Source organism: Typha angustifolia, chromosome 9 (genome assembly GCF_048772165.1).
Source record: "Typha angustifolia cultivar Huaian chromosome 9, ASM4877216v1, whole genome shotgun sequence".
In the NCBI taxonomy this organism is placed as follows: domain Eukaryota; kingdom Viridiplantae; phylum Streptophyta; class Magnoliopsida; order Poales; family Typhaceae; genus Typha; species Typha angustifolia.
In genome coordinates, this window is record NC_133247.1 from 1,957,109 (window position 1) to 1,971,489 (window position 14,381).

Sequence of the window (14,381 nt, forward strand, 5' to 3'; positions counted from 1 at the left end):
CAAATCCAGTGGTCAAAGGAAGGAACCAATTAACTTTTATCCAATTCAGGTGCAGACTTTTCCAGTATTTAGGTAAAAAAGAATCTTATATTGACTAAATTTAGGTCATTTTAGTTCAGTGGTTAGAGGTGTAAATTATGGTCGAGCTCTCATCAAGCTGGATTGAAAATAATTTCGAACGTAATTATAGAGTCAAGCTTGAATTGAAAGAATTTGAACCAATTTTTATTTAGTTTCGATCTCGAGTCAAGTTCAAATTTAAATCAAACTTAATTAAGCTTGAATTGAATCATGTATGAAATAAGGTATGACTCAACGGAGCCTTTAGATGTTGATCTACAGATTCATATTAGTCAGTCATATATATTTTTTAGCCTTACGAAACGGAGTTTGATCGAGTTGGCTCATGGTCAACCCTTGCTCTATAGATTAAGATTTAAGGGATTTTAGAGAGTTTGTTGACAGCCCTGAGAGTGAGGAATCACTAAACAGGCGTGCTTTTGGATGGATACCCATCTGGACCACCTTGGCCTCATAGAAGCCATGACTGCTTAACAGCAGATACTCTGTAAGTAAATACCCCATTCTTCTCAAAATTGGATATATTCTACACAAGGTTGTTGGACTCTCTGTTATTATTTGAGTGGTGACTTAGAAGGGCTAAGTCTGACATTAGAGGGGATGCCGCTCAATCTTTGTACTGCCGATGAATTTCTTAACGGTATTGGCTGGATTAAAATTGGGAAATATTTATTTTATAGATCTCACGGTAACTTTGATCTTGGAAATCTTACTCTTATTTGTTATTCGTCATGTTGGGGAATGCAGACTTCTTAGTGTGGTTTGTTGCTTGAATGGATCCATGGGAGAATAAATGAGCTTGTTAATATATCGTATGTCAAGCATTTGGTTTTCAAGTGAAAGCTCTGCTTGATAAATGAGACTATCGGATTAGTCAGACACATGTTTTGTGAGTAGAATTAAGTGCCATAAAGCAAATTTCAGGACATGATTACTACTGCATCAGAATAAGACAACCAGATTATCTGAACAAAGACTGCGAATTACCACAAAAGATAGAAGATGAAGCTTCACAAACTGCAGCAATTGATCTGCTTGAAGCTCACCGAAAGGATAATTTATTGGTTGTAAAATAATTACTGAAGATGGAAAAGTTTAACACAGCATATTTCCATATCATCGATAATGCTTATATCAATGCAAACTTACAGAGAAGCATCTTAGAGTTTGCTCCCACCTTTCCTAGAAAGGCTTCCCAAAGCCTTGGCCTTCTCCCGAAGAACAAATTTCTGGGTCTTGCCAGTTGAAGTCTTAGGAAGGTCCTCAAAGATTACTGTTCGAGGCGCCATGTAATGAGGCAACCTAGCTCGACAGAAGTTTATAATGTCCTCTGCAGTAGCATTGGCACCATCCTTGAGCTTAATAAATGCACAAGGTGTCTCTCCCCAGTGTTCGTCTGGTCTTCCGACCACAGCTGCTTCAAGCACTGCTGGATGACTAAAAAGCACAGACTCCACCTCAATTGTGCTTATGTTTTCGCCACCTGATATAATGATGTCTTTAGAACGATCCTTTATCTGTATGTATAAATCTGCTTGCCTGACTCCAAGGTCCCCTGATCGAAACCATCCGCCAGCCATGGCTTCTTCTGTGGCACTCAAATCCTTATAGTAGCCACTCATCACAGTATTGCCTCGAAGCATCACCTCCCCCATTGTCCTGCCATCAGCTGGAACGCTCTGCATAGTGACTGGATCTTTGATGTCTATTTCCTCCATTCCAATATGGTGAAGACCTTGACGGGCTTTTAGCTTCGCCCTTTCATTGAGAGGCAACGAGTCCCATTCAGGCATCCATGTGCAGACTGTTGCGGGGCCGTAAGTCTCAGTGAGACCATATGCATGGGTCATGTGAAAACCAAGCTCCTCCATCTTAGACATGACATGAGGAGGTGGAGGCGCAGCGCCAGTCATGACGCCAACCTTCCATGGAAGTGGTTTCCGTTCTGCGATTGGAGCGTTAATGATCATGTTGAGGACCGTTGGTGCGCCACCCATGTGAGTTACCTTGTGAAAGGCAATGCTATCGAATACAACTTTTGCTGTTACATTTCTGATGCAGATATTGGTACCTCCCTGAGCTGCCATCCCCCAAGCAAGACACCAGCCATTGCAATGGAACATGGGCACAGTCCAAAGGTAGACTGGCATGGTAGTGATTTCATTAAAAAGAATGGTGGCAATGGCATTTAGGTATGCACCTCTGTGACTGTAGATGACTCCTTTTGGTCTGGATGTAGTGCCTGAGGTATAGTTAATTGAGATAGGGTCACATTCATCCAAGGGCCATTTGATCTCAAACTGAGGAGAACTACTCTTAAGAAGAGTTTCATATTCCAAAACATGTGAAGTGGCTGGACTTGAAGTTTTGTGGAAGGGCTCGTTGGAACCTGAGATTATGATCAAAAGAGGCATGGCGGCTTTCGAAGCCAAGAGAAGTTTCAGAGCTTCTTGGGCAATTTTAAGAAAGTGGGATTCAACAAAGAGAACTTTAGCTTCACAGTGCTTCAGTAGAACTGAAACCATAGCTGCATCATGGCGAGTGTTGAGTGTGCAAAGAACTGCACCAGTCATAGGGACACCAAAATGTAATTCATACATAGCTGGGACATTTGCAGAAAGAACTGCCACCTGAATGCCAAGCATAAATCATTCATAGCTATGAATATATATATATATATATATATATATATATATATATATATATATATATATATTAAATTATACATTAAATGCAAAAAGCCAGAGAAATGCCAAAAAACAAATTTACAGATTTTATATTATATATATATATATGATCTGAATCAACTTATAAATCTTTGGTCCCTTATCTAACAACTTTAATTTTTGGGTCTATATGAGTTGGTTTTAGGGCCAATTCAAATATTCTGGAGGCCAACCTTATCTAGCCCCAAATAATATAGGTAGGTGGTCCACAAACTAAAGGGGGACCCAAGAAGGAATCTTTCTTAGACCAGTATGCTGATGAAAATGAAATCCATAACCAGAAACAATCAACATTATATCCAAAAGTAACAAATTAAAGTAAATACCTAAACATCACCACAATAAACACCACAAGCAGAGTAATTAAAAGGCCCAAATTGCAAACAACAAGCTAAATTTTCCTTATAGAAATATTAAGAAATCAAAAGGAAGAATAACAGAGAGCCAAATTTAATATTCGATACTCTGGATCGGAGAGAGTAACTTACGATATCGCCACGAGTGATCCCAAGATGGGCGAGAGAGGAAGCTATCCTGAGGCAGCGATCGCGAGTCCCTCTCCAAGTATACTTCTTGTCGCCATAGACGACGGCCGTGCGGTCGGCGTAGACTACGGCGGCGCGCTCGAGGAAGCTTAGAGGCGACAAGGGCACGTAGTTGGCGGAGCAACGCACCGATCCTTCCATGGATGGACGGAAGCCTTCTCCTTGGCTTCGGTTCCTCTCTTCGATGGCGAGTGGTGGAATTGTGGAGGAAGGAGAAGGGAAGAGGAAGAGGTAGAGGGTGAGGATGACGACGAGGAAGAGAGAGGAAGTGCCTTTATATACGGCGTAGTGGGAGGTTCCGATATAGGAAACTAGTGAATCCTCCTACGTGGCAGCTAATTGTGGTGCACGGTACATGGATGTATTGGTTTCCTGCGGTTGAGGATGCGGTCAATCTCAGACGACAGAAGTAAAATTTCCACTAAGCTAAAATATTTCCACAATCTCAGCTAACTAATGATAAAATCTTCTCAAAAAAAGAAAAGCTAACTAATGATAAAAAATATATATATATAAAACAATCTCATCTAACTTGAATCGAAAGAGAAAAGAAACAACCACAGCTAATTTTTTTTTCTCTCTCCTATTTCCTCCAATACTTCTAGAAGTTATTTCCTACATCTGCTGCCAAAATCACGAGCCTGATTAGTGATTGGGTGGGAGTGGAGTGAGACTAATTACGCCATCCATGACGTCATACACACATCAAATCTAAACCTCTGTTCTCTTGGTCTCATGTATCCATCCAAAGACTCTAAGAGTAATTTAATAATGGCGATGTCGGAGATCGGTTTCATTTGCGGATTTCACACACAAATCTTACTTTGAAAGCAAAAGTTAACCAATCAAACATTTGTTTACATTTCTTCCATCAATCTGAATCCCAAATTAAAACCAGAAACTACATCAAAGAACACTGGTTGCAACGAAGAACATTTCTCATTTCTTCCTGTCAGAAGACCTGGTCGCCATCCTCTTCCCAATAGCAGCAGATTTCTCGGAGAAGACGGAGCTAGAAATCTTCTTCATCTCCTTGCTACTCCTCACCGACGATCTCAGGCTGCTCACTCGGCTGAACGAGAAGTCCGTCGGCACCGACTTCCTTACGCTGCTCTCGGCCTTCTTCGAGCTCCTCCTCTTCGCTAATTCAACAGCAATTCCAGGGTCTTCGCCAACCGTCTCCTCTGCGATCTCCCCCTTCTTCCTCTTCAACCTTTCGTTCCTTCTAGCCGAGTAGAGTTCGTAAAACCTCCCTCTCTCGAACAGAGGACTAGTGTTGCAAGCAATGGAGGCAGTGAGATTAGTACCCAAATGAAGGCCTTCACTTTTGCCCAACTGTTCTTTGGTTCTCTTTGCCAGGGTAGTTAGCTCCGATGAGACTAAGTTGAATTCAGGCTGAAAAAGTGGAGAACTGCACGTTGATGAGCGAATTGGGAGTTGGGTTTTCTTTATACTCGCTGTAAGAGATCAAAAGTACAGAAATTTTCAGATTATAATCAAGATAAAGATTGGATAGCAAGTATAAAGATGGTTTTTTTTTTTGGTTTCTCATACCTGGTGGAGTTGTCGAGATGGAGGAAGTGGAGTGTTGCCCTCGCCGGGGACGGAGTCGCCGAGGAGAGACTGCTAATGGAGGCCTTCGATCCATTTGAGAGATTCCGATCAAGAAGAGATGTTTAAGGAGGAGATGAAGAAGCCGAGAAGGTGAGAGAGATAGAGAGATAGAAAGATTGTGATTTAGGAGATGTGAGTGTTGACCTCTGAAAAGGATATTTGAATTAGTATATGGAGCGTAGCAGACGAAGAGAGGGGCCGTTCTCAACGGTCTTATTTTTCGAAATCGACGTTGAAGCCCTTGATTCATACCCTTGACATTTAGCATAATTACCACTTTACCAGAACGGCAACGGAAAAACAGAACCATGAGGAATATCTTCTCTTGGGTCATTTTACTTGTTTTCATATAGGGTTGTTACATTTATACCCATATAAAATCGCTTATTTATGTGCGTGCCCTCTTAATTTTTTTCACTTGGATTATCCCTCAAATATAATAAAATGTCAAAATCATCAGATCAACTGTAAAATGATATAAATACTTTTATTTGTATTTACATACATTCCTTCTAATCAGCCCATCTCCCATGTTATTGGATCATGTTTCTAGTTTTTTTAGGTATAGAGATGCTTTGAGTATTTTCCTTGATAACTAGTTTTGTAGAGACAACGGAAGTCTACTTTATCAAAAAAGAAAATCTCCGAGTACTAAACTATTATTTTTTTTAATTATTCATGAGTCTGAAGGTTAAATATGGGTTAAATAAAAAGTTAATTTTCTCTTAATACAGAAACACTTAAGTTTCACTAAGCTTTAGCCAATATAATAAGCTGCATAGTCTAAACTTTAAACTATATGAGTTGTCGAACAATTGCTCTGAACTAAATGTTGTCGAAACCCAATCTAAGCCGTCATACTGCCAAGTTGCTCCTCCAGACTAACTGCACCACCGAACCATTAACCGAATTGAGCCGTTGAGCTAAGCAATCAAGTCATCAATAATTTTTTCCACAATAATTATTTAGAGTTAGAGTCTATCCCATGATTAAGGTGGTCACAGGGAAGGCTACGTACCAACTCTATTAGAGTTGGTTGGTAACTATTTCTTTTTAGTGCAAGATGGACTTCATTACATCTGCCTCTATTTTAATTTTTTAATTGTTAAACAATATAATATTTATATATTACATTAAAAATTAATTAATAAATATGAGTGATATTACTTTATTTTTAAATAAAATATATTGTTGGAAAGAGATCTTTAAAATAAATAATAGTTTCAGAATTAATTTTGTAATAATTTTAATTTAATAAATGAGAAATCACATTGCACGAGTACAATAAATAGGAAAAAACGAGTATAATATTTTTTTTTGATATATTTCATATACAACGTATTTCTATTTTTATTGCCTACAGGATAATTTTATTAAATGAATTTGGAAGACTCAGTGATTCTAAATAATAATAAAACAAAATATAATTATTATTAAATTTTTTTTAAAAAAGAGGAATAATTTTTTAGAGCTGGGCCCTAAAAATCTCTATTGGGCTCTAAACTTAGAGCCTAAAATGGAGCCTGATAGGAGTAAATCGCTCTAAATTTAGAGATTTAGAGTCGATTAGAATAGCTTATATGTCTTTCTGTTTGTAAAATTTAAACTTAAAACAGTAAAAAAGCAAAAACCCCTTTCATATATTATTTTCGTTAATACGATGGATTACTCAGTAATTAAGCCCAATTCGAATCTTATTATCATTAGAATTCCTAGACATCCTTAACATCCTCTGTAGAAGTTTAAGGGGAAATCCGGATTCGTTGCCGGACTACAGTAAGAGTTCGACTAGGCCTCGTGACCTTAAATTAATTTACTACAAGGATTAGAAAAATAAAGGTCGTATCTATTAATATATTAAATACAAGCATCCATGAACTCCCCTCTCTCCTCTTACAATTTCCATCTACACGAGTTATGGAGGATAATAACTTCTCCATGATACTTGAATCGACTTCTCCGATGACAATCTTGGATTGTGTAGCCGAGAACATCATCGACGTCGTCCGCTCCGCCGTCGTCGAATACTTCAGGGTAAACCAGACCCCGCCGGAGTCGGCAGCCTTTGCGATCGAATCCACCGTCGGCTCGACATCCATCACAATCCACTCTAACGCCGACTCCTGTCGGATAACCGCCGCCCTCGACTCATGGTCTTCGAGTCATCAGCACGTCGATCAGCTCCTACGTCGAAGCATCCGTTGCGGCCCCTTCGTGAACATCAGTGCATCTCCGGTAACGATCAAGATAACACGGTGTCCACACCCCCACAAGCCGTCGCCGGCAAGTAGCAGATGTCCGAGTTTATCTCGGCTTTATGCCAAGTTAGATATCGGTACGACTAATTCGATGCCAACCAAAAGGGGAGCTCCGGAGATATTGGATATGGTATTAGCGCGCCTTAAAGTAGGAATCCAATGCCTTGATAGACTGTCTGGGTTGGCTACTGAGCTCGAGATCGAACGCATACTTGATGCACTTAAGGTGTTGAAAGAAATGGACAGGGTTCTGAATCTTGAGGAGAAGAAGAAGCGGAGGGAGATGATGGAAACGCGAAAGCGGCGAATGCTGGAGATGTCAATTGATAGGGAGATTAAGAGGAGACGGCTTTAATTGCCGGATAATTACGTTTCTAGTTTCCATATCGTTCCAGTTTACTTTGTTTTGTATTACTTTTACCATTAAAGAATTCTTAGGTTAATCAGGAGTTCGGCAACACAATCACATAGCTCTACCGAACACGTTGCATATTTTATTATAATAATGTGTACATAATTTATATGCACAGTACTAATGTTTATTGATACAAAAGCTCAGAATTTTATCGTTTGTGTACTACGTTACGTAGGCACTACAAAAACAAAATAGCTTTTATTTATTTGCAAGTAAAGTGTGGTTGGGTTCAGAGTTGCAAAACATTCGTAAAAGGTAGGTATAAATCACGTGACATTCACATGGTCTTCCAGAGTTAAAAAAATGATTGCAAGAATATCCACTAAACCTGCGGTTTGCTATCCCTCGCTCGTTTGTTCTTCTTTGGCTGCCTGCCTCTCTTAAATCCAAAGAACACCGCCCAAGGAGACGGGAAGCTAAGAAAATGGCGGCTTCTTTAGATCCCTCACCCTTCATCCGCTTCTCTCTCTCCTCCTCCTCCTCTCGCCGCTTCTCGAAATCAGCTCGCTTCTTGATCACGTGCCGCTCCGCCGCCACCGTGCTCACCGTCGACGCAGCGGCGCCGCCGCCGCAAGAACGCACAGTAGTCCGCCTTGGACTCCCGAGCAAGGGTCGGATGTCCGAAGAAACACTAAATCTCCTCAAGGTATTAAAACCCCCCTCTCTCATTCTATCCCTATCGGGTTTGCTCACCTTCTTATTTTGTTTGGGTTTTTGGCGAATCTTTGTCTGGTTAGAGCTGTCAGCTGACGGTTAGGCAGTTGAATCCGCGGCAGTACATCGCCAACATTCCCCAGGTGATCTGATTTCTTTCATCCTTATCGATTTTTGTGCTAATTTGGTCAAGAAGGCATTATTTTCAGGTATGTGAAGATCATTTAGTTTGTTGGAAGTTTCTTGTGAACCATATGGACGCTAAGTAGCACAAAAGAAAGAAACACGGATATGCGTGTCAATAATCCTACAAAATAGCAGTTGCCGTGTTCATTGATTAATTTGATTTCGCTCTTGAAACCTTTCCACTTATCTTTCTTGGAATATCTGCAATGGATAAAAGAATGGGGAAAACAAATACTGCCACACTCTTTTAATGTTACCATTTTATGTAAATTATTCGCCTATCTTTCCGATTTGACTCTGTATATATTCGTGCTTCTTGTTTTTGTATTGATATCTTTGTTTGTATATATGTGTATCTTGTTTATGATATGACGTTAGGGTATGTTGTTATGCAGCTCTCAAATTTGGAGGTTTGGTTTCAGCGGCCGAAAGATATAGTTCGTAAGCTGCAGTCAGGGGATTTAGACCTTGGTATTGTAGGTTTTGATACAGTCAGTGAGTACGGCCAGGTATACTTCTTTGGTATTACGCATTGCTATCATCTCTGGGCTCTTTAGGATGTAATTGATCCCTGAATGCTTCCTTATGTGGTCTGTCTTGTGTGCTTTAAATGATTCACATCTATAAACTATCTGTAGTATCATGATTTTGTTCAGATATCTTAGTAAGTGAATAGTAAGATGGATTTTATAATGTTAAACCCATATTGGTAGAGATACATTCGATGCTTTGAACTTTCCTATCTATATTAACAAAAATTAGATGACATTCTCTGATCAATCTGAAGAAAGGATCCTCTTGCTAAAGAGTTGATGTTCTAATTCTGATACTGGAAAAAGTTACTAAAACTGGCAATATAATTAGTCTTGTTTCTTCTGAAATGATTACATTCTCCCTATGTGCTTTTGAACTCCATCAGAGTATACTATAGTGTCTTTCTTATATATATTATATTGTTCGACCAGTTATATTGCCTCTCTCCCTATCTTTACTCTGATACTGGTAGAGCTTATATGTAATTTGGTTTATGCTGTCTTTTACGCGTGTTGATGAGTACATATCTCTTATGTGCTCTTTGATGAGTAGCATTATGTTTTCTACTTAATTTTAAACTTGCATTTGGTCTTGGCTTTTTGAGAAGTTATTACTTTGGAAATGCTTTGTTCTAATATAGATGGACTATGCATGTTTATATGTTGGTTTTGAACTTTTCTGGAAAATCACCTACTCATAAATGGGTTTGAAAGCAGGGAAATGAAGATTTAGTTATTGTTCATGATGCACTTGAATATGGGGCCTGTCGTTTATCTCTTGCGGTATGTACATTGTCACAGTGCATATTTCTGAAGTTAGCACTTCTTTTTTCTTGGTTCGAAAGTAACATTAACAGAAACACAATGTTAACTTATCAGATTCCCAAGGAAGGCATTTTTGAAAACATAAATTCCCTGGACGAGTTGGCACAAATGCCTAAATGGACAGAAAAAAGGCCTCTACAGATCGTTACTGGATTCACATATGTAGGCATACTCACCATCTTTGTTCACAAACATTACTTTTTGTTGGCTTCTAGGTGCTTAAATGTTGAAATATGTGAAATTCTTTTGACACAGCTAGGCACCAAATTGTTGAAAGAAAAGGGTCTGAAGCATGTCACTTTCACAACAGCTGATGGAGCCCTTGAATCATATCCTGCTGTGAGAAATTCTTTCAGAACTTCTGCTACTATCTTTTCTGGAAATTTGTTCAGGATTTTTCTTTCGTGGGACAATATAGTTCTTTATTTTTTATTTCCACTATTTCTGCTTTGTGTCTAGAACCCCAATACTTTTGTAGTCCCTTCTTTGATTTTTTTTGTACATTTAAGTCACAATGTTCTTTGACATACTGAGCTAAATTATATAGTTCACAATTTTATTTCAACATTTTTTGTAGCATAAGATTTATCTCTATATTGCAGTTGCTATATTTGGTTCTTTGACTGTATATGAGAACTCTCTTGGGCTTTCATGGTGTTCCCAGCAATCAAGTTATTTGGATTTCTAGTAACAAAGTCAATGGGAACTGCAAAATGTAATATTAAACACATGAGTTTCATTTACTGGTGTAGCTCAAGTTAGCATTGCCACTATCTGGAAGAGCCTTATCAATTAAATTAAATTTTCAGTACTCATCTAAATTAATGTGAGGTTTCCTCTTCTTAGGTGTAATAGTGTGTGTATGGACGTATGCTAATATATATCTATATATGTTATATAGTTCAAACATTAACCTTCTAGATCATAGTCATGAATTATGACATCACCCTCGGTGTTTTTGATGCTTCAGATGGGCATAGCAGATGCTATCCTAGATCTTGTGAGCAGTGGAACAACATTGCGTGAAAATAATTTGAAAGAAATAGAAGGTGGGGTTGTTTTAGAAAGCCAAGTAAGTTTATGACATCTGAGTTAATTCTCCTATTCCTTCGTATAGTAGTCACTAGCTCCAAACTAATTCAAAGCTTATTTTCTTTTGAAAACAAGAAAGATCCTGTGCCTTCTGCAATTAATTTAATGTTCTGCAGGCTGTTCTTGTTGCTAGCAGGAGATCCTTGAATGCACGTGAGGGTGTATTGGAGATTACTCATGAGATGCTTGAAAGACTAGAAGCTCACCTGAGGGCATCTGCGGAGATTATGGTACTTCACGTCTTTCCCCTTTAATTAACTATTATCAGGGGCTGCTTATGTAATATCTTCCCTTTATTCTGTTTCAAAATTTAAGGTGACAGCAAACATGAGGGGAAACAGTGCAGAAGAAGTGGCAGAGAGAGTTCTTAGCCAAACATCATTATCTGGATTGCAGGTTAGGATTTTGGAAGCTAGTTTTTAGCTTCCCTTGATGAAAAGCTTTTCAAATATTGTTACATTTTTTAATCTGATTTTCAGACAGGAGTCTGGACTGACATCTAAGATAACTGCAATTACAGATGGCTGTTAAATCATAGAAAATCTTCATCTATATCCTTTCCTTTAATTGAGTTCTTTCTTAACCGAAAAACTACAGTTCCTGTTGCACTTTCTATTGATGTTACTGTTACCGTATTAAAATGTAACATAAACTTGTCAGGATGCCAGGAGTATAAAGGGCATGAATACCAAGTGTATTTCTCATCTTGGTATAGTCTTATCATCAGAAGAACTGTTAGCTAATGAGAATTGGACGAAAAGGACTACCTGCTAGAGCAGGGTGAAAAAATGAAGTCACTTGTTCAATCACTATATAGACTTAGTACCGATATGACACCACTGTAGATGGCACACATTGCATGAAAAACTACATGTCAACATGCCACTTGCTTACGAGACCTTCCCAGCCAGCCATTATTAGAGTGCTCTGTAGCAACAATGGCTGTGTCGAATCAACACAAGGCGTGCTGGCCGGCACTTACTGTGTAAGTGGCTTACCGACACATGGCACGAGGGGTGACACCCCTTCTAGCAGTGATTTACTCGCCGTTGCCATTGATGCAGGCATGCTTGCCTGCGCCCTTTGCCACTCGCCATCAATCTTGTTGTCGATCTTGCTTCGCCACTCGTTGCTCACTGTCGAGCTCGAGCATGCAAGCGATGGGCGACAATGAGATTAGCGACCAGCGGTGAAAAGTGAAGGTGAGTGGTCTCCCTTCTCTTTTTTCTCCCTCTTATGGCGTGATCGACAAGTGTCGTGTAGACCCGTGGTCAGTATAGGCCGTGCCACAGGCATGACCATCCTTGCTATGTAGCATATCGATCATTTTCAATGCTCTATAGGAGTAATAACACTTAAAAGAAAAAGGAAAGTGGTAAAAGTTAAGTTGAACTGATGTTGAGGAATCCTTAGTAGTACCTAAGTGTGAACTCCAAATTACATCACCAAGAAATGTACAATTATGGAATATGGGAAGAAATAAGGTTTTCCTTGTTAGCATGAGCTAGTTCGCATTCTGGAAGATGTTCTAGATAGGCATTGAAACAAATAGTTATTCACTTGTTAAATAAACCATTTACATGGGGTTCATACTTTTCTGGGCGACTTAGCATTTAGTAGTCTCGTCCAGTTCAACGCGCCATGTCTGCTTTCTAGAATTGGTGCTTGGTATATAGTGACTCATCAGAAGCAGTCTCATTTTTGCTGGTTCTGTTGAGTTCTCTTAGTTATATGCATTTTGACTATGATGTCCATTGGTCAATTTTGCAGAACTGGAATTTTGCATTTGCATGAGATAAATGATCTTTTTGTTTGACCTTGTTGGCTGTGACGTCATGTTCTTTGTTCCTAATTATGTTGCATGTGTCCATGAAACAGAAAAAGTTTGAATTGAGCATTCTTTCTAGTTATTTCCATTGGTCTGAGTGTCTGACATATTCTCTTTTCATGTAAACAGGGTCCTACTATAAGTCCAGTTTTCTGCAGGCGTGATGGCAAGGTTGCAGTGGACTATTATGCTATTAATATATGTGTACCCCAAAAGTCACTCTATAAGTCGATTCAGCAATTAAGATCGGTAAGATATAGGGAGGGGGTGTTATTAGTTCTCATTTGCATTCTTACTGTTGGTTTTTATATGAAAGAACCAATGAGCCCTAAGTATTTGTTCTTACATAGGTTTCATAGGCAGATTAATTAAGTACAAGTGTATGAATGACCTCAAAAAGTTTTTATATCTCGAGAAAGCTTGGAAGATCCAGCATTTGATACATTCATCTTAATTTTTCTGGTTTGCAGGTTGGTGGCAGTGGAGTCTTGGTCTCTAAGCTGACTTACATTTTTGACGAGGAGACTCCTAGATGGCGGAAGCTTCTCTCAGAACTTGGAATGTGATTACCTCGATCACATGATCTTGATGAATCTCTTTTGCATAGACGTACTTTATAAATATTTGCGAATAAACTTCTTTGTTGTACTCTTTTTAAAAGATGTGCTTATAATTTCTCATTATTCTGTAATGGATTATCTCATTAATTGCCAACATGCAGGTAATGCAGTTCACCCTGGCTTCATCTGGCTCTGCCAAATCTTTGAAGATAGTATTCTATTCCAGTTATTGTAGTTGAGATGAACCTCTTCGTAAGAATGCCACTCCATAGTTGTGTGCCAATTTTGGTCTTTAAATCATCCATAAAATCTGGGACCTTTTCTTTACTTAATTTAAGCATCTGTTTCCCTGATTGTAGCTTGCCTTCGGCAATGTTATATGTTTGTTTGGGGGAACTATTTCCCGCATTGTATCCGTAAGAACCAGAGCACATCAGGGTACTGTTTGTTACTTCGATATTTGCAACTCACAGTCTATATATAATCGAGGTGTTCCTATCCAAAGTTCAATTCCTTTCAGTTGATTTTATGTGTCCTTGACAGGGCATAATGGACACTGTACAATCTCCTCGGTTGGTTCCATCAATTTGGACCCAATGAATATCGACAGCTTGCGTGACAAGTTTAATATTGCAAAGTTTAATGATTTAATTAAATTGATGGACCCTCTCGATGACCCTTGTATGTCGACAGGAAAGCTGCTAATGGGCCTTTAAATAAGAGTTTTCTTGACCCAACTAGACACATTTATATATTTTTTAATAAAAATAGACTGCCGCAGCTTTAACAAAAGTACTAAACTGTTAAGTTTTACTGTTAGACATTCTTTTGCCTTTTAACTGCTAAATTGCTAAATTAAAAAAAAATTTATATACATAAAAGCTGATCAGTACCAAATTAACGTTTTTGTCTAACCTAATAAACATACAGCATTTTTATTAAATCTACAGTGAATTAGATTTTATTTGGTAACAAATTTAACGTGTAGTCTTGTCTGTATAAAATTTTGGTCAAAAATTCTTTTAAATAGCGAGATTTTTATCTGTCATTTTCTTCCAAAATGT

General features: G+C 38.6%; 3 protein-coding genes across 3 annotated transcripts; 1 reads left to right on the top strand and 2 right to left on the bottom strand.

The window, feature by feature from the left end:
* Positions 1-1,064: 1,064 nt before the first annotated feature.
* LOC140767005 (butanoate--CoA ligase AAE1-like) lies at positions 1,065-3,668 on the bottom strand. Its single transcript, XM_073106738.1, has 2 exons — positions 3,296-3,668; positions 1,065-2,711 (listed from the first exon to the last, which is right to left on the bottom strand). Exons 1-2 carry the CDS (start codon positions 3,491-3,493, stop codon positions 1,242-1,244), a joined length of 1,668 nt encoding a protein of 555 aa, XP_072962839.1. The 5' UTR covers positions 3,494-3,668; the 3' UTR covers positions 1,065-1,241.
* A 501-nt stretch (positions 3,669-4,169) lies between these two features.
* LOC140767006 (uncharacterized) lies at positions 4,170-5,130 on the bottom strand. The gene is made up of 2 exons (XM_073106739.1): positions 4,907-5,130; positions 4,170-4,809 (listed from the first exon to the last, which is right to left on the bottom strand). The coding sequence occupies exons 1-2, from the start codon at positions 4,998-5,000 to the stop codon at positions 4,292-4,294; spliced, it is 612 nt and encodes a 203-aa protein (XP_072962840.1). The 5' UTR covers positions 5,001-5,130; the 3' UTR covers positions 4,170-4,291.
* Positions 5,131-7,949: 2,819 nt separating this feature from the next.
* On the top strand, positions 7,950-13,827 carry LOC140767732 (ATP phosphoribosyltransferase, chloroplastic-like). Its single transcript, XM_073107745.1, has 12 exons — positions 7,950-8,285; positions 8,377-8,436; positions 8,875-8,988; positions 9,730-9,795; positions 9,892-9,999; positions 10,093-10,176; positions 10,808-10,909; positions 11,046-11,159; positions 11,245-11,325; positions 12,887-13,006; positions 13,228-13,366; positions 13,479-13,827. Exons 1-11 carry the CDS (start codon positions 8,064-8,066, stop codon positions 13,321-13,323), a joined length of 1,167 nt encoding a protein of 388 aa, XP_072963846.1. The 5' UTR covers positions 7,950-8,063; the 3' UTR covers positions 13,324-13,366; positions 13,479-13,827.
* The last annotated feature ends 554 nt before the right edge of the window (positions 13,828-14,381 follow it).